Below are 21,495 nucleotides of genomic sequence, written 5' to 3'. Positions count from 1 at the left end.
TTTCTCAGGTTGTAGCATCACTTTGATTGACATACTCAAGTGGCAGACTACTTCACTAATAATTCAGCTATTTCATTCCTGAACTCATATGCTAATACCAACTGGTCCTAAGCATTATTTTAATTATTCATTTTGTCAACCTACAATGCAATAAACTAAATCCATCTTCACTGCCTACTATAAATTTTCTCTTTAGACATCACCTCTCTTCCTCCTTTTACTATTTTCCCAGTTGTCTCAATGTTTTATTGTTTTTACTGTCTGCTTGTTTGGTGTTTGGAAATAACAGTAAAATATTCAGTAATTGCATATACACTGGACAACACAAACAAAGAGGTTACCATAGGCAGTAGAGTGCAGAGGAAAGTCACTTCAATAGAAGTCTGTCAGGTGGCAATAAGGAGCTTGAGAATTCCACAGCAAGGTGGGATGTATCATTTTTAAGACTTAAGACAACAGAAGGAGAAAGTCAGTTGTCCTTTACACCAAGACACAGAATTAAGAATGCCTGCTGTAAGCGGACTTACTGTCTCTACTGCACTGTCTGCAGTAAGTCGCAGCTCTTCACATGCCTTAGGTTTCCAGGCAGTAACGCTATCGGCTGCCTATACTGACAAATTCACATTTTTCCATCAGCCAAATGAACAGAAAAAGATTGAGACACCACATTGTCTCTGACACTGTTAGGCACACCTACAGCAACACACACCTAAGTACCATTATTACTCTGATTTCTTTATTATTTTTAGAGGAAAAAATACCATATGTATATACTCATAGATACAGAATGTAACACGACAAATCCCTGCTGCCAGAGGTTGTTCCTGACATTGAACAGGTTTCCTGTACCCACAATACAAGATTTACAATAAAATTAGTTTACTTGATAAATGCTGGTGGCATATCCCTTTTCAAGATCTGGTCTTCTGTTGTCTGCACAGTCTCTTTTCCAACCTGCAGGAGAAAAAAAGACATACTTAAGAAACAAAATTTCAATGTAAAGGCCAGATAAAAGCAAACAGAGAAATAACAACAAAAATGCTTTGCACTAATGACAGCTCCTTTCACCAGGTTCTTGTTGCTGTGTCTACTTTTGAGACCCCTATATACTGGGGTTAACTTAATGCTTTAGAAATTTTAAGTTGTTTCCAATCAACATCTCTACTAATTAAATGGTGACACACAAGGACACTTTACCCTCTTCCTACTCTCCACAGAAACAATACTATACTTTTCCTGCACTTAGTTGTAAAAACTTAAATCACTGAACTCTGAAGTTTTCCCTCCGTTCTAATCCCCACAAGTCAGAAATCAAGTTCAAAGCTAAAAAAAATTACCCTCCTTTTGCTATCAACTTAGTCTATTAGAAAAAATGTAGTTAATGACTGAGAGTACACCCCACATCCACACCATCCTTTAGGCAAAAAAATAATTATGCAGAGGGTAATAAAGACAGAGTAAGATCTGGAGTTTTCTATACACTAGCTCTTGTGTTACACAATAGAAGTCTTTATAATTGGTAGCTGACTCTCTGAACTGTGAGATCACCAACTTGACAAAATATTTCCAGCTCCTTTGTTCGCTGTATTTTCCAGCTGAATAAGCTATTCAGAAAGGCATCACAAAGCAGAAGGTCTTTAAACCAGACACTACTTTGTGTTAAGAACTGCCAGACCTGCTCAAGCTAGACAAGATAGCCCTGAAAATCCCTGATCAGCTGGTGCTTAAGAGATTCACTGGCTTTGGACAGAAGATGTAGTGTGTCAGTATGCACAGCACTTGCCAATTCTAATGCTGTACAGCCTTCCAGAACCACTGCTTCCTTGCAAATTTTTGCTGCTTGCCAAAAACTGTCTCGCCCTGGTCTGCTCCTTTTCAGAAGAACTTCACAGAAGTACATTGGCCTGAGTATTTTATTTGCTTCAAACAGATTCAGCCTAGCCTACTTTTTTTTTTTTTTTTTTAAAATCTGTTAGTACTACACTCACAATTAGTCACACAGATACTTCAAAGTAATGAAAGGAAGAGCAAAAAAAGTTAAAGATCTGGAATTTTATGGTAGGTTTCTGTCTCTTGCGTTCACAGTAGGTTCGCCAACACTCATGCACCCTCCTAATGCACAGCACTGCAGTGTTGCTTTGACTCCTGAACTTCATGGCAATGCCTCAGGAGCACAATCCTAAATGTATCTCACGACCCATGACAGAGTATGGCTGCTTTGTTCTAATTATTTCCATTGCACTCATGAAATACATTCTTTATATTTCTTGCAAGTTTGCATGGATACGTGCATGATCAAAACAACACAAAAAATTGAGTAATTCCCAGTAACTCTGGACTATACACCATTAGACAAAAGACTGGCAGCAGGTAGAAATGAAGAGCAATACTTTATTTATAAGAACCATGCCTTCAAGATTTATTTTCTTGCAGCTATACCAATCTGCATATAATTCAGTACAGCGAAAAGAGTAAATCTTTAAAGAATGCAAAAAAATAAAGCCTACACTGGAGATTTTTAATCTCAAAAAACTGCCCTGAACTCCAATGACATTTCTCTTCCAAGTCCATTCATATCCTCAGCACTACATACCACACAGACAGGACACAAGATTTCAAGCAGCTTCTATGATGCCTCAATTAAAAAGGTGCACTACTTGTCTAGCAAAAAGGACTTTCAACCCTATTTTAAGCACCAACACAGAACGCACTTCCTGAATCTGTTTAAATATAAAACCTTGTTGCCATAGCTGTTATTTAACCTTTCCAGTTGTTGCCATTCGCAGTTGTGGCCAAGGTATAGAAATGGCATGTAAAGAACAAATGGACTCCATATAACATTTAACAGGCAAAGTCTCAAAACATGAAGACACATTCATGAGTAAAAATATACATCCTCAAAAAAGTTTAGTGGGTTTGCCCTTCGAGCTTTGTGGTTAGGGGTTTTTGTTGCTTTGTTTCCCACTTAGTTTTCACAAGATCCTGTTTCTTCAGCTTGAACTCTACATGGCCTAAACAATTTTTGGACACACTGCAGCGTAACACAAGGTAACAACTACCCTCCCCCCAATCCAATACCAAGAAAATGAGGGGGCTTTTTTCTTGAAGACGTAGTATCTACACATTCCTTATTTCAGACAGGCAGCTTGTCCAGCGTCATGCTAATATAAAACAATCATCTGAGAAGCACATTTTATTTCTAGCCCACAGTACAGATGTAGAAAAAACAACAGGATTCCTACTTGGGTTTCAGATATTCTTACCTACTAAGATGATCTTTCCTTAACTAACTGGGAAGTGACAGTGATATAGAAGCTCCTGCTATTACACAATGTTGGAGTGGCAATTAGTCATGGTTCCAAAGAAACTGCCCTGACTAACACACTAAAATAACCCTAATTTCAACACTGCACATTATAGAGTAAGGGGAGATCTCAAGCAAACCTTACCAAGACAGTTTCCTAGTTACAACTGCTACCCATCCATAATAATTTCCAAACTCTTTGGAGATTAGAGACAAATCAGTTGAATAAAGAGTGAGCTATTTTCCTTCTTGCTCCCTGCTCAAAAAAGCAGGGAACAAGAGGCAGCCAAGTCAAGAAATTTAAAGGAAATGGGACACACACAAGTCAGAGGGCATATATGGCCACTGAAAGCCTTTCTAGGAATTTAGCTATAAGCAGGAAGAAGAGATTGATGTTTCCTGCTGCTTTTGGTCTTTAACCTTGTTTGTAAGTCTCCTGCAAGTCCTATTTGCCACTGGTTAGTAGAAGACCAGTACATGCTTTAAGCTTTCTGATGTGGAGAATTTTCTCCTTGGAGAAGAAGGAAGAAAACGTTTCCATCAGGAAAAGTTTATTCCTTATAACAAGTTTTGCAGTTTTTTGTCACGTCTGCTTCTACTGCAGGAAAAACAAGAAAATGTCCCTTGCCCACCACCTTCTTAGCCTGCTGGATATAGCAAACAACAGCTGTTCAGTGAGAAGGAGAAATAATTTCAGCTTCTGTAATTCTATAAGAGTATGTTTAAACAGACAAGCACTCAGTAATATCTAGCCCTTTTTACTTCTGCAGTTTGAAAGTAAAACCTGAACGTATCATATCAAATAAAACACAAATAATTAAGATGGGAATCCAAAGTTTATTGTTTAAGGGTCATTTTATTTATTTTTTTTTATTTTTAACACAAAGATTCTTCTGAATGCCTGTGTTGACAATACCAGTTTGACAATTTGCCAAATGCTGGAAGTGACATTTTCCTCACAGCTTATATGATTTCCCCTGTTAAAAGGGAAGATGACCTTAGAAGAATTAGTTCTTGCAATGTTCCAGAAGCTTAATTTAAAACATCTGTCATTTTAGCAAGGAGCCTAAAAATATTCCCTCATCATCATCCAGTGAACACGTAACAGCCCTGGCTGTTACACCAGCAGACCCCCACATTTCCCCCGAGAAATAAGCTGCAGTATGAGTTTTGCTTGACAAACCCAAGTGCCACACAAAGTGACCTAGGTCTGTATGCTGTAAAAGCAACTTTACCACAGGACAACTCAATAAAAATCCACTCCCTGGTTTATGCATTCTTCCATGTTTTGCAAGCTTTCAGGAAGGATTGTGACAACAGTAGGAACATTAAATCTCACATCAAAAATGTCTTATTCACCAGTTGAGTGCCATCAAGTTCCCTGCAACTTCTTTAGATGTCTGTCCTGAAAAAATAAACTTAAGTATTTGCTTTAATTCTACAGTGACAACAGTCTCTACATTGCACAGCTACATCTAGAATGCATCTCAAAACAGAATTACCAGGGCTTTCCACACATTCTGCACTTTAACAAAGTAACACTGGCCCAGATCTCACAACTAGGAAAAATGCAAGTTGAGCTAGAAGTGAGCCAAAGTTACACCAAATTTATGCTTATTCCCTGCTGGCACAGATGACATACGTTTCAGTCAAGACTGAAAAATACAACATGGGCAGAAAGAATTAAATCTTCAGGAAAGAATTTTTAGTTAAGGTTCCATACTGAGGGGTGTTACTTGCACACAACAAAAGGAAAATGATGACTGAAATTAGTGATACCCAGTTGTAAATCCTATACCTTTCAGAGTTCACCCCTTGGACAAGGCTTGTCCACTGAAGGCCTAGAAAGCAGGTCCATTATCCCACACTGATTCAGAGACTGGTTTGTCTCAGTGGCTTCAGAAGTGGCAAGGGCTCAGTAACTACTTTACAGTTGTTCGGTTTTCCTTTTGGGCTCTGATGACTGGTTTCACAATTACACTGAAAGTTTTCAGGAAGAACCTCTGGCAGGAAAGAGAAGCAGAACAGGACTTGGCTGTTTACCTTTGTTCTTGTCAGTCACAGTAATTTGATTGCCACCCATGCTGTCTTTACTTACACTATCAAGAAGATGCAGTTGTTGGTATTCCAATCTATTTTGCTCAGCTCTTTTAGAAATACAGATGTTGGAGTGAATGTTTATCATGGCCTAACCCTTAGCTGCCATAATCTATGTGGTAAATTATTACAGCTGGTGAGGGGGTCAGTGGCTCTGACCCAGGAAGCTGCGACCGGTCCGGAGACATGGTCCGGAAAGGAATTGCCTTCCCAAGGCCCGGTGTCTTCCCTCAGCTGCTGCCTAGGAGGGCCCGTGCAGAAGCTGTCAGCTCTTTAGTGATTGTCAGCTCGTGATTTAAGCTCAGCTCTGCAGGGCAGCCTCCAGGCCAAGCCAGACCAGAGAGAGACGAGAGGCTTGAGTAGCTGGTTCCGCACGAGGCAGCTTTACTATCCGTACTCCGGCGACGGGGAGCTACGAGCGAGCATCTGCGTCTCACAGGGGCACAGGGCTAGCTTTTATAGGGATACAGGGGATGGGTAAAGGCCAGTGGGTTACAAAGGATCTGCATAGGGTCTCCTGAAGGATTGTGGGTCTGTCTTTTCTCGCAGTGACCAAAGAAGTGGTTGCCTTTCCAGGGAGTCCTGCTGGGCAATTACACAATCTCCTTATCTCAGCTGACATCCCTCCAGGGCAGGGGCTGGGCATACCCCACAACAAATATATCAAAACAGGATTGTGTACATCCTGGCATGGCAGCCTAGCATCAAACTTTGTCAGACACAAGTTAAACAGCTTTGGGGTACATCATGAAATTACTTTGTCTCATCTAAATTTACAAGTCACTCAAAAATTAACACATGCAAACAGCTTCCAGTAAACACATGATTTTTGCAAACTCTGAATAGGAAAGTCAAGCAATGTTGAAGTGTTTTTAAAAAAATCAAAGTGAACAGGTTTACAGGTCACTCCTCACAATTTCATCCTTCTCATTCAATAAGCCTGCAAAAGTCAGTCTTAAGCTACAACCTTTTTTTAAAGCACAAACTTTTGTTTTTCCTTCAAATGCTCTCAGAAGCATTTAACAAAGCAAATTTCCAATTTCTTCATCATTCTACTCATCTTGCTTTGAATTATAAATGGGATTGATATGTCACTTGCAATTAGTGAGTTTACCACTGGTTTAAGAAGCTTTTAGAGTTTTCTACTTCTCTGTAGAGGAATAAGCTAATGCAATTAGAGATGGAAAAAACTCCAAAGAAATGTGCAGCTAAATTCTCCTCCTGCTTTTAGTTTACACCAAGTGAACAATGCACATATACCATCAGTGAATCAGTCATGACTCCTCCTTGAAGCCAGGCAGAACGCTAAGGAGACTGCTGAATCAGAGCCTATCATCCACTTGTCCTTTCAGCCAGCATGGAAGCTGCATAGTGACTCCTGGTTTTCTCATAATTGCCCTGGAGACTGCATTCCAGCCATAGCAAGGTACAATTTCAAAGTCATCTGGCAAGCAAATTAGAACACACCAGCCATCTGGTCCCCAACAGCAGCAAACTGACCTACCTGTCTACATTGGTGATTAAGAAAAATTTAACTGGCTTAAGGCTAAGGAAATCCTGCTGTTCACAAAATACAGAACTATAAAACAAGAACCATATGGAAAATAGAAAGCAACATCATTTGGATACCAAAAGACTTATTCATGCTGCTAGTACCTATCAACTCCTTTACCAGTACAGAGCTAAGGCCTGGATGGTTTGGCTAATTACAGGATTAACTTAACACATGGGAAACAAACACATACTCATTATGTGAGACTTTTTACAGAACTATTATAATTCGGAAATGAGTTCTTTTATTAAGAGAAGAGTTTCTTTTTCAAGACCAGTACTTCAAGTTAAAATTACTTTAGGACATTTAGGACAACTCTACTTCAGTCAAATAACATAATTCATATAAGTCATCTCTGGCCCTTGGGCATTTACAAAACTCACCAGGAAAAATAAGATACAGCAACTGTAGTCTACCAATGAGACTGACAGCTGCAAGTAGCTACCTTTACCTTACAAGAAAATTTAAAGACAACACCACATACCAAACAGCATGCAGACTCCAAAAGCTCTTCCAGTTCATTTCCATGTACACAGATCTGTGGTCACAAGTTTCAGAGCACCTCTTAACATAAATCCTGCTGCAGGTGTATACACATATTAGCACTGTATTAAAAGAAAACATGATTTTGAAGCCAAGTTTTCTCATTATTCAGATGCCTGTCTAAAAAACAAGAAACTGAACACCATGATTCTGCAGCTAGATTTACACCATCTTTGACAATCTGCTAATATCTCCATGTTGGAGAGGGTTTTGGCGGATAAGAATCTCCATCCTGACCCAGGTAATTGAGCTGTATCCTGTCCTTCCAGCATTTCAACTGTTAAGTCAAGTAGAAACATCCAGAAAATTCACTAATCTTGAGGCTTTTTGGCCTTGTTGGTAGTCACGTAGTAGCAAGGGGTCTCACCATAGGAAGTTCATAGATTATATCAAATGGAAGGCAGATTTGGCTCCAGATACAGCAGGGCTGCCTATGAGAATCTGTGATTCTGATACAGATAAATACTGTACTGCAGTGTCTCTAAATCAACCCAAGCTATAGCTACACATAGGTAATAACTGACTTTCTCCCCAGTCTGTTTTTCCCTTCATCAGAAGGGCAAACTAGCTTATGTTGTGATCTGTGTAACAATAATAAGTTAGTATTCCACTTATCCACGTTTGCACAGATATTCAAGAAGCTGAATAAAAGCAAAGACAAAATAATGTATTCTCTGCTACTTCTTGGGTAACTTTCAAACGTAGAACAGTAGAGCAGTTTCTTTCTCTATGATTCTGCATCTGAAATTTACTCAAGTAGTAACTGACTACATGAGCTACAAGGCAGATGTCCAATACAAGTGCCTTAATTTCACCTTGCCATTTAGTTAACTACAAAATCTGTTGTTACCTTTTATAACCCATGTTACTTTATGAAAACACTGCTGATTTAACAGGTATTGTTACCTAAATGAGGCATTTTAATATGCCACAATGGAAAATGTAGGATGGCTACTGGGCCCTGAATTTTAGGATCTTCCAGTTGTTATATGCTTGTACTGACTTCTGAATACCAGACTGTTCAACACTGATTTTCCCTTTTCCACAGAAATAGTGGCACCACTGCCCTTACCAGCTCCCACCTAGAGCATCAGTGGTTCCAGAGACAGATTTTTTTTGTTTTTCCCCTAAGTTCATGGCAGGAACGGTTCTCTGCAGAAAAACAGAATTTATAAGCATGACAAAGAAAAAAAAACACTCATGTAGAATTCCTTTATTGATAAAAGTAGTATTTATCACTATGTTTTAATATATTAAGATTATCTTTACGTGCTCACTAATATATGGCTGAAGCAACAGAAACTCACAGCATTCATCTTTTGCAATAAGCTCTGCCACAGCAAATGTATCTTGACCAGCAAGGTACATGCTACACAATATTTTATAGCAATTATCCACCCTCTGTAGCACACTGGACAGTTTGTCTTTCATAAACCTCACTTTACTTGACTAATAGTTAGTTCTAGTGCACACTAAGTTCGTGGTGTAAATCACTGCTCACAGGTTAAATGCAATCTTTTAATTAGCTACAACAGTATCTAGTTACATTAAAGAGAATTTATATAGATGTGGTAGGCTGTTTTCCAAGGGACTCATTTACAGCACCATTGAAAACGTGTGTCAGAAACTTGATATCATGTGATTATTTTCCAGCTTGATTTTGCTTTCAGTGCTCATGACCACTTACACCAGGTTGGAAAGGAATTCAACATGTAGAAAATGACCCACTTCCATGCGGAGTCACCACAAAGAATTTGCAAAGTATTAAAAAGCAGACACTCAGCAGAAAGAACTGATAGAGGATACTAAAAATCGTGTCTGCTTCAGCATTAGTTCAAGTTAGATGAAGACTTATTCAGCTGTTAAAATTAGTTTTTAATAAGTCTTAAGCTTACTGTAAGGCCATATAACAAACCACTCTCACATAAAAAAGCTTTAAAAGCAACTATTTTCAATGGCATTTGCTATTTCTTTATTGACTCATAGTGAAAAACAATATACACTTTGAAGAGACTAAGGGTTTGGGGTTTTGTGTAGTAAAAGCTTATAAATTATGGCATAGAAGTAAGTGTTACCAGTGTAGTTAAAATCTTCTACTAAGGAATGACATAACCAGTAAGAGTAGTATAATCCAATTCTGAGTTGTCACTGATTCTTTTGAGAATTTTTATCATATAATGCATTCTACAGACCTAATTCCTCTCTCAGAACAATTATTATTTTCCATGTATCTAGAGTGGAATCTACTCTTAGCCACTTTTACAGTCAGCATTGATCTGTTAAAACCTATTTCCACCCAAATCACTGCTGAAGCAACCCTACTTCTAAATCAGTGCTTTGGACTAACATTAATATACATTACATTGAATTTCTCTATGTTCACCCAATTAAAACATTATGAAAGCATTACTCCTACCCTTGCAGTCCCTACTGGAAAGCCTAGCTCACATAATACTGAAATCTGTGGCAATTCTCTTTATACCAATGGATTTGTTTGGCCCTGTTACTGTAGGCAGTGGATTCTGCACATGCTTGACAGGATAGACTTTACCAGTAGTAGCTTAATGCTAGAGCTATACTCAATTCTCTGTTGACACCATGAGGGAAAATTAGGTAATATAAGCAGGCAATTTGAAGGTTACAGTCCAGTGCCATTTAAATATGTAGACTAAAACTGCTTAAGTTCTGTGATTGGCAAAGTTGCTCAAAGCCTGGGTTCACCTCTTGCACACAAAAGGAATAAACCTAGTCACCATTAGTTCAGAAGTTGCAGAGAAGCAAAGCCTCTATAAACTGGTCTTAAAAAGGAATATTTAAATTTGATACTTAATCATAAAAAGACATGAGAAAGTTCAACTTCTTTAAAACAACAGCTTTTTTTGTCTTCTTCACTGCAATTTATTAGCATTTTAGAGCTCCATCATACCAGGCACTATACAAACACACAAAATCATCCATTTCACATATAACAGTAAACCAAAACTGTGTCACAGTACAAGAAGGTTGACAAATCAACTCCACAGCAGGAAAAATACATCAAAGGGCCCTTTCTAACTGTTAAAATCCCCTTACAAGTTTAACAAACATTAATGAAAAGGTCTTTAAATCTTGGTGAAATAAATATATTAGAGATGAAGTTTCTGTATTAGTGACAATAACGTAGTTAGGAAAAGAAATGTCAGTACTGCTGCAGATCCAACTAGAAGCAATTCCTTGTTCCCAACATTTTGTTGTATTTGAGGAAGTTGTTCCAAATTTAATAGCAACAGAACAGAAGAGAACCACTTTTCTGAACAACCATTATACTGTTAAACAGAAATACAAGGGTTTGGGCCATCTAGCAAGCTAACAGGAAAATCTCTCTGGAGAAAGGAATTGCATTCAGTTTTGAGAGCAGATGCTAGATCCATCAAGTTTACAAATGCCTTCAGTTTATTACCTCCACTGCTACACAGTAACCAAGTCAGTTCTAAATATTTCGGTGATGCTTATAATTAAAAAACCACTTGCAGAAAAGTTTGTCCTTTGCAACAAAAAAAGTGCAAGACAACTACATAATCTGCTGCGACATTGCTTTGTAGTGTTAGTGACCACTTCAGGGTCACAAAGTATCTTTAGCATTTCACTACTCTGAGTAACTGGAGAACAGGCCAGATATTCCACTATATCCCCCAGCCCCTCCTCCAAATTGTCAGAGCAAAGTTGCTATGCAAGAAATTTACTTGCACTTGACAGATAAAACACTTTCTATTCCCCAGCTTTGAACTACAATCATCACAAATGTCAAGCTGGGAAGAGGAGGAAAAAAAACCAAAAATCAGATCAACAGAAAGATAAATTCCTTCCTTCCTGATGCATGGGTGGTGGGCTGGACTCAGCTGGTCTGACAGCTCAAGGGCCAGTGGAATCTAGTCTGAGAGCTAATGAATGCAGGTTTTGCCAGCATTAACTGAAGAAAAATTAAAGAAATGCCATGTTATTACTTTTTTTTCCCCTCAGAGAAAAACTGAAGTCTAACTGAAACCTACCTAAAATTTACTGATGTTCCCACTCCCCATCCTTTCATTTTTTTTTGAGAAAGACAGAATTTTGTAGGTGTGGCAAAGACTCAAAGAGCACTTTACTTGCTACAGTTAAGCCAGTGGTTTGGCAATTACTAGCCCTTCACAATCCATTATTTTGTCATATTATCAGGGTAAGCTAAATAAAAAGTGACCTTTTTGCTACTACTCTGTAGTTCGAGAGAAACCCCATTTATTCATCTCTGTTATTCAGCACAACTATTGTGCTGCAAAAGCTGCAAAGACAGCTAGGCTCATGAAAGTGATTTTTACTGTAGCCCAAACACTAGTCAGTTTAATTCGTTAGTTCACCTAAAAACTTGTAAGAGTTATGCAGTAATTTGAGAAAGTGGTCACAGAGCACATTCAATACTTGGAAGAAAACTTATCAAGTGTAAAAACAAAAGCTTTTGAAGACTTAGCTGAAGGGCAAATAGACACCTGTATCACCCATTCAGAGGCTGAAACATGAAGCTTCTTTTGTGATTAATCTTGACCAAAGTTACAAAAACCCCTATGATTTTAATAGCAAACAAGCACACCAAAACAAGTTAAACTTCCAGTAACTTCCATGTGGGTGCTTGATGCAGCAGTCTTTTTCTAGTGATAACTCTTTAGATAAATATTCAGTGCATCACACACTTCAGTATCAAAAACCTCCAATAAGCAAGTACACAAACGTTTGTTAGCAACTCACAAGGTTTCCAGAGTTTAAATAGGAAGGCTGAACATGCCAGCTTGCATACAATTAACACATTAATTGTTTCACTCAATTATGTACTACTATATCCCATTTTGTGCTGAAGAGCTTAACTATTCATTGCCTATGCACAGACAGGTACTATACTCATTTATAAGAAGTCCATTTGTTCTAACCATCAAGTTTGTGGTCACCAAGAACCAAATCCACCCAGAAACTCTTGCAGCTCACAACATATCTGTGTCTCACGTGTACTCACTATCAGCCTAGTTAAAGTTGGCTTCTGCTCCTTCTGGCAAGTATTTGTGCAGGTGAACAAAACAAAGCCTGCATAAGAGAAGGGAGTTTTATTAATGGTTCCCTCATCTAAAACAGTTGCAATATGCAGCCTCTTCCAAACTCAGGAAAAGTTTGGAAGACAGGAGAGGAAGCAGCTCAGCTAAAATAAGTTCTAGATGACAGCTTTTAACAGCTCCCCGGCTTGACAGTAAGAGTCAGACTTCTGAAACTGAACAGCTGATACCCAGCAAATGGCTGAAAGATGAGAATGGGCAAGGAAGTTGATATGGACTTCCCTGGCTCAGCCTTTAACAAGCTTCCCATTCTGATGCACTCAGTTCAAAAAGAAAGGCTAAAAACACTCATTACAGTTTGCCACTATACAATGACTTAACTAAGCTGATCAGCATGCCTCTCTCAGTTCAGGTGTACAGAACTAACCACCATTTACTTATACTGCTACTATGGCACTTCTGTGACTATACCCATTTATGAAATTAATGACCACAACTGTTTTCTTGCATGCTTTTCAGCATTTAACAAGGGGCAGGCTTGACTAGTTCATGCTAAGATTCAGCTACAAAAATGCCATTCAAATTGAATACCATTGTATTTTACTATTCCCACAAACAGAAGTTAAACATTGAGTAATGAGACCAGAACAGCTGCAACATACGCAAACATTTTAAGCTGCATACACAAAGATATCTGAGCATAAAGCTTGTAAAGTTCACCAAAGCAGTACTTTCTCAGCTCTGTTATTCATAATTTTATTTATGCACCATACGTACCCGAGGACAAATATTAAGCGCAATACTTGCTGAAATGAAACCTTCCCAGGCCATCACAAAAAATCAGTTTAATGTAAAAACTGCTTGCCTGTACTTTTCCTTTCACAGACTGTAAGCTCTAATTATCGTTTGTTAGTAGATACAGCTTGAGGGGCCAAAGGCAGGAGGTGCTCTGCTGTTAGAAACAGGGAAGCATTGATTGGAAATGCCAATGTCAGATGGAGTGACCATTAGATGTGGAATTAAGAATCCTGAAAGGAAATAACTAGACAAATCTGAGCCTGAGATTCAGAAGAGACTTTAGCCTCTTCGGGGACCTAACTGGAGAAATCATATGGAATACAGTCCTAGAAAGAGAAATTCTGGAGAGCTGGTTGATTTTCAAGATCACCTACTCCAAGCTGGCTCATCCTTATGAGCAGGAAGACAAGGAAAAGTGGCAGGAGGCCTGCTGGAATGAACAGAGTACTCCTGCCAGGAGGAACAAAGACATTAGCTGAGCATACAAGGATGGGGTTCATCCCAAAGTCCATCTAGAGTTGAACCTCCGGAGGGGCATGAAAGACAACAAAAAATGCTTGTGTAAATACAGCAGCAAAATAAAGACCAGGTAAAATGCAGGCCCACCATGGGATAGGTGTGGGTGTCTGACCAAAACACACAAAATTATGTACTCAAAGACTTACTTACCTCTGTCTTTTCTGAGAAAATCTGTCTTGGGGTGAATTTATGATGTATATCCCTTATTGCTGCTCTATGCCCAGAAATCAATCCTGTGCCTTTCTGTGCCTTTAAACTGAGCCCAAGAGGGGGGAGAGAAAAAGACCAAGCAAACTCCTCAAAACAGTTGTTCAAGGACACAGATACACACTCCTCTGCATTCTGCTGCTGCAGCGAGAAGAGCAGAGGAAGCACCCTTCCTGCTTTTCAGCCAGCTTTCAGCTCCTTTTCTCCAAAGGGAGACGGAAAGCTGAACTTTGTTTTCCTGGGACTTCAGTTTTTCCCTTCTTCTCTTCTGGACTGTTTCAACATCAGAACACACTGGGAGAATTTTCCACCGAGGCCCCAGAGGTGGGACAGCACTGACCCAACTCCAAGGAGGAGGAGAGAGACCACACCCACAGAAGGACTCTTGAAATCTTCCCACGTTTCTCTTCACAGAGAGAGGTTTTCTTATTCAGCATTATTATTCTTTTCCTGTGTGTTTGTTAAATAGTTTTTTTCTCTCTTTCACTTTCCTCCAAGGAAAGCTCTTTACCCTGAACCTGGTGGGGGAGGGATGGTTGTAACCTGCCTTCTATCAGAGGATATTTTCCTCCAATTTCTCCAAACCAGCACAATCTGCCTTCAGCAATCCCAGGTCCCCAGGATCCACTGAGAGCTTGGTACAAGGAAAATTTATATTTGGTGAAAGAAGCTCAAACTACATTTGCTATTCTGTGGGTGTAACCATTGATTGAGAATGCAATACCACATTATTACAATAGGTCTCCTCATAAGTATCCTAGGCCAACACCAACAGAAACAGCTTGTTTCTTTTCTCCATTCTTTACTGGAGAAACCCATCATGAATCACCAGTTTCCTACCCTACCCATGAAATCAGGATACTGGGAAACTGTTCCAACACATGTTTTCTCAGTGAGAGGAAGAGTTGGATATCATCAACTAAGAGTCAACATGCTGACAGGTTCATTAACTTGGGAAAGGCTTTGATATTGAGTAGGTTTTCAGTTTTTTGCTTCTGTCCCCTTCACTATCCACTGCTGTTCATTATTCATGTTGTAAAGAGCTCTCCTGAAGCATCAGAACAATACTGACTTCTGAATAAGAGATTTGTTACAAAGTGAGTTGTTCAATGTATTTTGACACAAATCTTTGGTTCTAGTCTCAGTATATGGGCAAGTACAAGTCACACCTCAGTAGACTTTAATTATTAGGCAAAGTAAGCAAAGGAAAAGTTTGCCCCCTCTATTGATTGTCTAGTCAGTCTTTCATATCCTCACAGAAGCACTAGGGTCTGATTAACCCCAGAGACAAACCAGACCTACTTCCAAGTATTATGCATGTAGGATCATGCCCCAATTCCCCCCCACCAAGTTCAGTTTTGAGCTGCTAGGATGCTAGGCTTGTGTTTGGAAGAAATACTTATTGGTGAAATATTTGTAACTGTAAAAAAGATCCAGCCTTCGTTTCATCATTTTATCTCCCCATGCAGCAAGTCACCCTGTATCCACAGAGTACCTTCTGAAATGAAGGTAGCTGCAATATTCACTCATCTGGTGTATTACCATGGCTCAACACTTGTTACTCTAGATTCCAATTACAGGACAATATTTAGAGTTAATTCTCTCACCTGTTGTCATAAAAATTAAGGAAGAAATTATACAACTAAACATTACAATTAATGTAGTGGATTAACTTTTAACAATTATACAGTTACATCAAAAACACTTTACTGTTCAAATTCAATAACAACAATACTCCTATTGCTGTGTTTAAAGATAAATGTCAGGAGGGCTATCACTTCACAGAAATTAAGAACTGTGGCTGTAGAGAAGTTCTGTATCAAGAACCACTTCTCAGCATTTGACTGAGCAAGCGATAAAATATAATTTGTCACTAAAGAAAAAAAATTACATTGCAATGTTTCTTAAGATCTAGTTTACCAGCCTGACTTGCTTTTCAGTGTGAGTAGTGTCAAGCCAGTAAGGCTCAGTACAGCAATGCAGTCAGAAACAGGAGCTCAGGAGAAACACACGCAAGTGGAAAACAGAGAAGCAGGGATAAAAAGTTAGTCTTCACTACATGCAAAGCCACTACCAAAATTAAGTACTCAAGGCAAGAACTGACTAGAATTGGCCTATTCTCTCCTTTGAAAAATCATTTGGCATCATTTCCAGTAACTAGCATTAAGACCACATTTGCTAACACATCTTTAAAACCACTGTCTGGATCCACACCCACCTAGTCCTCTCAAAGATTTGTTTCATCAATCCAAATTTCAACTACATTGGGAAGGGGAAAACACTTGTAAATTACTTCATTTATGTTCTGAAGTTGCACATTTCTGAACCATTTTGTTTGGTTAATTTTTCATTAGCCTCTAAAAGGAATTCCACATCTACAGTCCAATATCACTATATGGAGAAAAGCATCTTCTTGTTTCAAAGTACAAAGCAAAACTACATCACTCTCTAAAGTTAGAAGAAATCAGGAAGAATAAACTGCTAAAAACACTGGCCCTTAACACAGGTTTAACTCCTCCCACAGGAGGTGGTATAATTGACTTATGCAGCAGAAAGCATATAGTAAGTTCTCCAGAGCAGGAGTGGTATTCACCAGATTCTTGGCATATGGAACTTTTTAGTCCAACTGCCACTTAAAGACTGTCCATTCCACAATAATAGTCCCAGTTTTTATGCCCAAAAAAGTAAGCATATGAGGAGACATTCACCATCTCTATGCACATTCAAAGGAAGAGAGAACAAAATAATCCTTTTAAAGCTGACGGAGGAGACTGGTGTATCCAAACGCAGTAACAGAACAAGGAGATTATTCCGTTCAAACCAGAAACTAATTAATCACCTAAGTAAAGATGATTCCTAACAGATAAAAGCAAGAAAGCAGTTTATGAGGTGTTTTGTTATTACAAAGTTGCTTTCTGTCTGATTAATCACTCTTCTCCCAGCCCCTCCCATACACACACCCTAATGGGGTTTTTAATCCCCTTTCTCAGAGCATATGGACAGTTCCCACAATATGGCAAATGATCCCTGAAGAAATTGCTGTACACTGAAGGATACTCTAGTTCAAAAAAAAAGGAAATTTTTATTATTTGTACACTAATCACAGTTTTCTATTACTCATAGATAAGACATAGAAACCTGTAGTGAAAAGACTCATTCTCTCACGAGATCTGCTCTTTTGACCATTTCTTTCAGCTTCAAAATGTAACAACATAATAAACTGGAGATGGGGAGGCACAGATCTATACATATCCCACAACAAGTTACAAACATCAAGAAAAAATGCAGAAGCCACAACCCCCTTTAGAGTCATCTTTTGGCTGCACAGAAAATTCTGCAAGGGGAAAAAAGCTTATCTTTTTCCTTTCTTCTCCATCCTTTTCTGAGATACATAAATATAGAAACATATTGCAAGCTAATTTTTCCCCTTAAAAAAGAGAAACACTAAGGTGCTCACAACAGCTCACTCCCCTCTTTGTACCCTGAGTTACAGGCAAGTCAGCTATGCTGAAAGAAAGCTTTAGGATAATAAAGCTGTTTTACCATCCACTCTCCACAACAATCAGACCATTTCTCCTCATTCCAGGTGTTTATCCATGTATTTGACTTTTGCTGCTGGAATCATGACAATGACAAGGATTTCAAGGCAGGCTGCGTTCCTCACAAATTCATTTAAACAGGTGATTTCCAAGTTGGTGGTTTGCAGGTATCAGTAGGCAATTTACAGCCTGTCCAGGGAAGATGGACAGCCTGTTCCAAATGGCCCTGCAACCCCAGGCAACTTCTCACCTGTCAGAGGCCCATGGATATACAGCCGGAACATGCCAGTGGCTTCAGGTGATTACTGCTTCTTCCTCTGCTAAGAAGAGATAGGACAGCTGCAATAGCTACACTAAATGCAATACTCCCAAACTTAACTTTTCTGTTTGGTTTAAACTTCACGTCTCTGCCAAAGTACTGGTATCAAGTTCCATCTGTTTTAAGAGCTATCTGGGTAGTTTTAGTTGTGCCTAGATAGGGTGGGCTTCAGCTGGCAGCAGTTTAAAGAGACTGACCTCACAACTTCAGGAAGTCACAAAAGCCTTTGACACACATGACTGTCTGACCCAGTACTATAGGGTCTTGCTCCCATCAAGTACAACCTCCAGTTAAGCTGAAACTTACTCTAGACTGCCTTTATTTACATTTTTAAATAGTGTTTGGCCCAGATCTACTTAAAAGAAACATCTGATAAACCCTGACTACGAGACAGGATATTTATAACCTAAGAGACCCTTCCTGATGATTAGCCTGACCTAGCCAGGCCTGACATAGCTAGTCAAAGCTACTAACTGAGATACAGAAAGGTGTCAGTAACATTTCATAAGCCTCCAAACCTCAATAGGTAAATAAAGGCATATCACAGCATCCAACAGTAACACCTTCTCAAGAAATGTGGTCATCAGTCATTTAATAGAGAGTAAAGCAATTTTTTCCCATTAAAAAATAATGTAATAGAAACTGGCTGCATATAGACACTTGTGAAACAGATCCACATACAAAAGGACAGCACAGAGGATAGAAAGGCAGAAGTTGCATCATCAAATAGACAAGCACTATTTTTTCAGAGCAGATCTCTGTTATGAAAGATCTCAGCCACTTCATTTATTACCATTAGGGTCTTAAATCTTCCATTATGAAGATTTCACAGGAGCATCACTTTGCTCAGATGTCCTAAGCTCTATGAAAATGAAAGACACAAAAACAGAGTAGGTCTCAAGTAATTGGTCTCAGGTAAAGCAGGTCAGATCTTTCAGACCACTGACCTTGTTGAACAGCCTGGACTCTAAAAAACCAACACCTCTTTGAGCTGCTGAGCCTGCTCCAGTATTTTAAATTATGTCTACCTTCCAAGTCCCTTCTACTACCTTAATTTTCATGCAGAGAATTACTGCCCAATCTGTCAAACTCAGCAGCTTCACCCATGGTATTGTTGGTATTTGGCAGGGCAACAGCAACACTGCTCTGAGGCAGTTCTGTCTGAAACAGCAGAGAAGTGACCAGAGCGGGCTGTGCCTGTACTGACAGAATGCCAGAATCCATAGAAGGCAGTATGGAGCTTACAACATCAGAGCAGAATTTGCTTTGTTTGGCAATAATATAACATTGGTCTGAACATAAATGCTCATAAATTCATACTCACAATTTTTTTCTCCTCCATGAAATAAAACTATTTATATAACGTGTGTGATTGCTTTACCATTTCTGCATCATCAGCAGTCATCCTTGATAAAAATCCCTCTTTTTACAATAGGCTAGAGGCCTGATGAGTTTTTAAAAAAAAATAAAACCAACAAAAAAATCAAACAATTAGGGAAAAAAAAAAGCCTGAAACAGCTAGAAAATCACTACATGGTTCTTTTCCTCCCTGAGAAGTTTGACAACTTAGAACTCAAAATTTCATTTCACTCTCCTCTGAACTAATAGGATATTTAGCAAGATCAAAATCATTCCATATCTATTAGGTAGCCTTGACTATTACCCACGAACAGCACCACTTCTATTGACTTACAGTATCACATCTTTTAGCTTAAAGAAATACCAAGCGCCAACCTTTCCATAAGAGGCACACATCCACTTTAAATATAAGCCAATACAAACATTAGGATTTTCAGTTAAAAAAAGGACCAATGTAATACATTCAGTCTTGTGGTATCTGAAGCCTCTCCCTAAAATTCTTGGCTCCAGTCCAAGTTGATTTTTGGGTAAAAAAGCTTCTGATGCTTACTTCTACATTGTATTTTTGCACAGGCAACAAGGACTTTATCCCACAGTGAAGAAATTTCACCAAAATACTTCAAAACTATTTCAGAATTATTGTGCAAAAGCTATTCCTCAACAGAATAATCAAGATGCAGTGGAATCAAACTGTTGCATATTGCAAACAGAATACCAAATCTTTCTTTGGTATTTTACCACAGGAGAGACTAACTTGTAAAGATTGTTATTTCATTAACTTCAACAATGACTTGGACTATCTCCTCCCCAGAATTACTTTACAATTAGGTTCTGACAAGGAAGCATCTCTATGGTAGCTCTACTTGAGTGTGCAAACTTTACATTAAAAAACCCATGTAATTTAAGATGGCTTCATGCAAGCCTTAAAATACAGGATAACCATGAAGGACAGAAAATACAGAAAAATAGAGAAAATACAGAAAACACAGGAATGCATGCTGAAGGAAAGCTCTCTTACAGAGGTCTGTAGTCAGGATGTTTAGGAGCAGGACTCCCTTTTGACTCATCTAATAGTCCTAAATTAAGACTCTCATATCTATCAACCTCTGCTCCATCTTGAATAGTGTATTCCATCTAACTCCATCTCAGGAATGCTCAAGTTATCGCACATAGGTCCTTCCTTATAGCCATATAGTCTTTTTCTAGCCCATTTTCTCTCACAGTACATCTTCTATGCCTTCCACAAGAATGGGTCTCAACACTTCAAACACTGCTACCAGCAGTTAAATACAGACACAATAGTTAAATCAATTAAATATTGCATTTTCCAAACCGCAGAATCCTTACTATAGGCTGGGCAACTGAAGAGTAGTGCTGCTATTATCAATAATTTATCATTATTAATCATTATTTTTATTAATAATAATTAATTTATTATCATTAATTTATCATTTAAAAACTCCCTGCTCCTCAGTACTTTCCTTTATGTACTTTGTGATACTCACACTACACTAAGAACCCTGACCAGACAGCAAGCAACACAACAAGCCAGCAGCTACATTACTCTCTTGGTTGTACTAACAACTCCATCTTTGCTGTCACCTGGGAAGCCACCAGAAGGCTCGTAATTCGAGAACCTGTCTGCACAAATTCTCCTGCTCCTGTGAAACTGCTGTTTCATAAATCACCTTTACACTTCAGAATGATGCACTGAAAACACAGCTCCAGACAAGAAACAGAACTTTCTTCTGCATTTTTCCTAATGTAGTCAAAGCTGCATTTTAACAGACCAGGGCATCTTCCTGGTAATTACCACTGCAGATTACACCACTTCTATTTGCTCTTTGTGATAAACACAGAAAAAATAATTCAACTATCTTTCTTTTTATCTAACTAGCAGGCAAGAGAACCAGAGGCTTCCAAAACAGTCCAAAATGAAGGAAGAGCTAGCATTAGCAAGCTGCAGAAAAGAAACCAATTCTGTTTCTGCATTTCTCTAATAAATGAGACTTTATCACATCAAGTTTCTTTTGAGAGAAAGGTGGGGTGGGGAAAAACAGTCACACAATCCAGTGTTACAGAGTTAGCTCACAGAAGCAAAGCATTATTCCAATGTCTTCCTTTCAAGGAAAAGTATTTCATATACACAGGCTTCACACCCTTACAGCCAAAACACCTATTACATCAGCAAATTGCTGAAGAAC

General features: G+C 38.7%; 1 protein-coding gene across 3 annotated transcripts in view; it reads right to left on the bottom strand.

Annotated features, from left to right (window-relative positions):
* The window catches only part of VCL (vinculin), a 63,210-nt gene that overhangs the window by 39,850 nt on the left and 1,865 nt on the right, over window positions 1-21,495 (bottom strand). For all 3 annotated transcript variants that reach the window (XM_032115566.1, XM_032115567.1, XM_032115568.1), the window contains exon 2: window positions 884-954. In XM_032115566.1, coding sequence (XP_031971457.1) covers window positions 884-954 — 71 coding nt within the window. The remainder of the gene's footprint in view (window positions 1-883; window positions 955-21,495) is intronic.

The sequence above is a fragment of the Corvus moneduloides genome, chromosome 8 (assembly GCF_009650955.1).
Source record: "Corvus moneduloides isolate bCorMon1 chromosome 8, bCorMon1.pri, whole genome shotgun sequence".
NCBI lineage: Eukaryota > Metazoa > Chordata > Aves > Passeriformes > Corvidae > Corvus > Corvus moneduloides.
The sequence above is the reverse complement of the archived record's forward strand: the minus strand, read 5'-3'. Positions and strand labels throughout refer to the sequence as shown.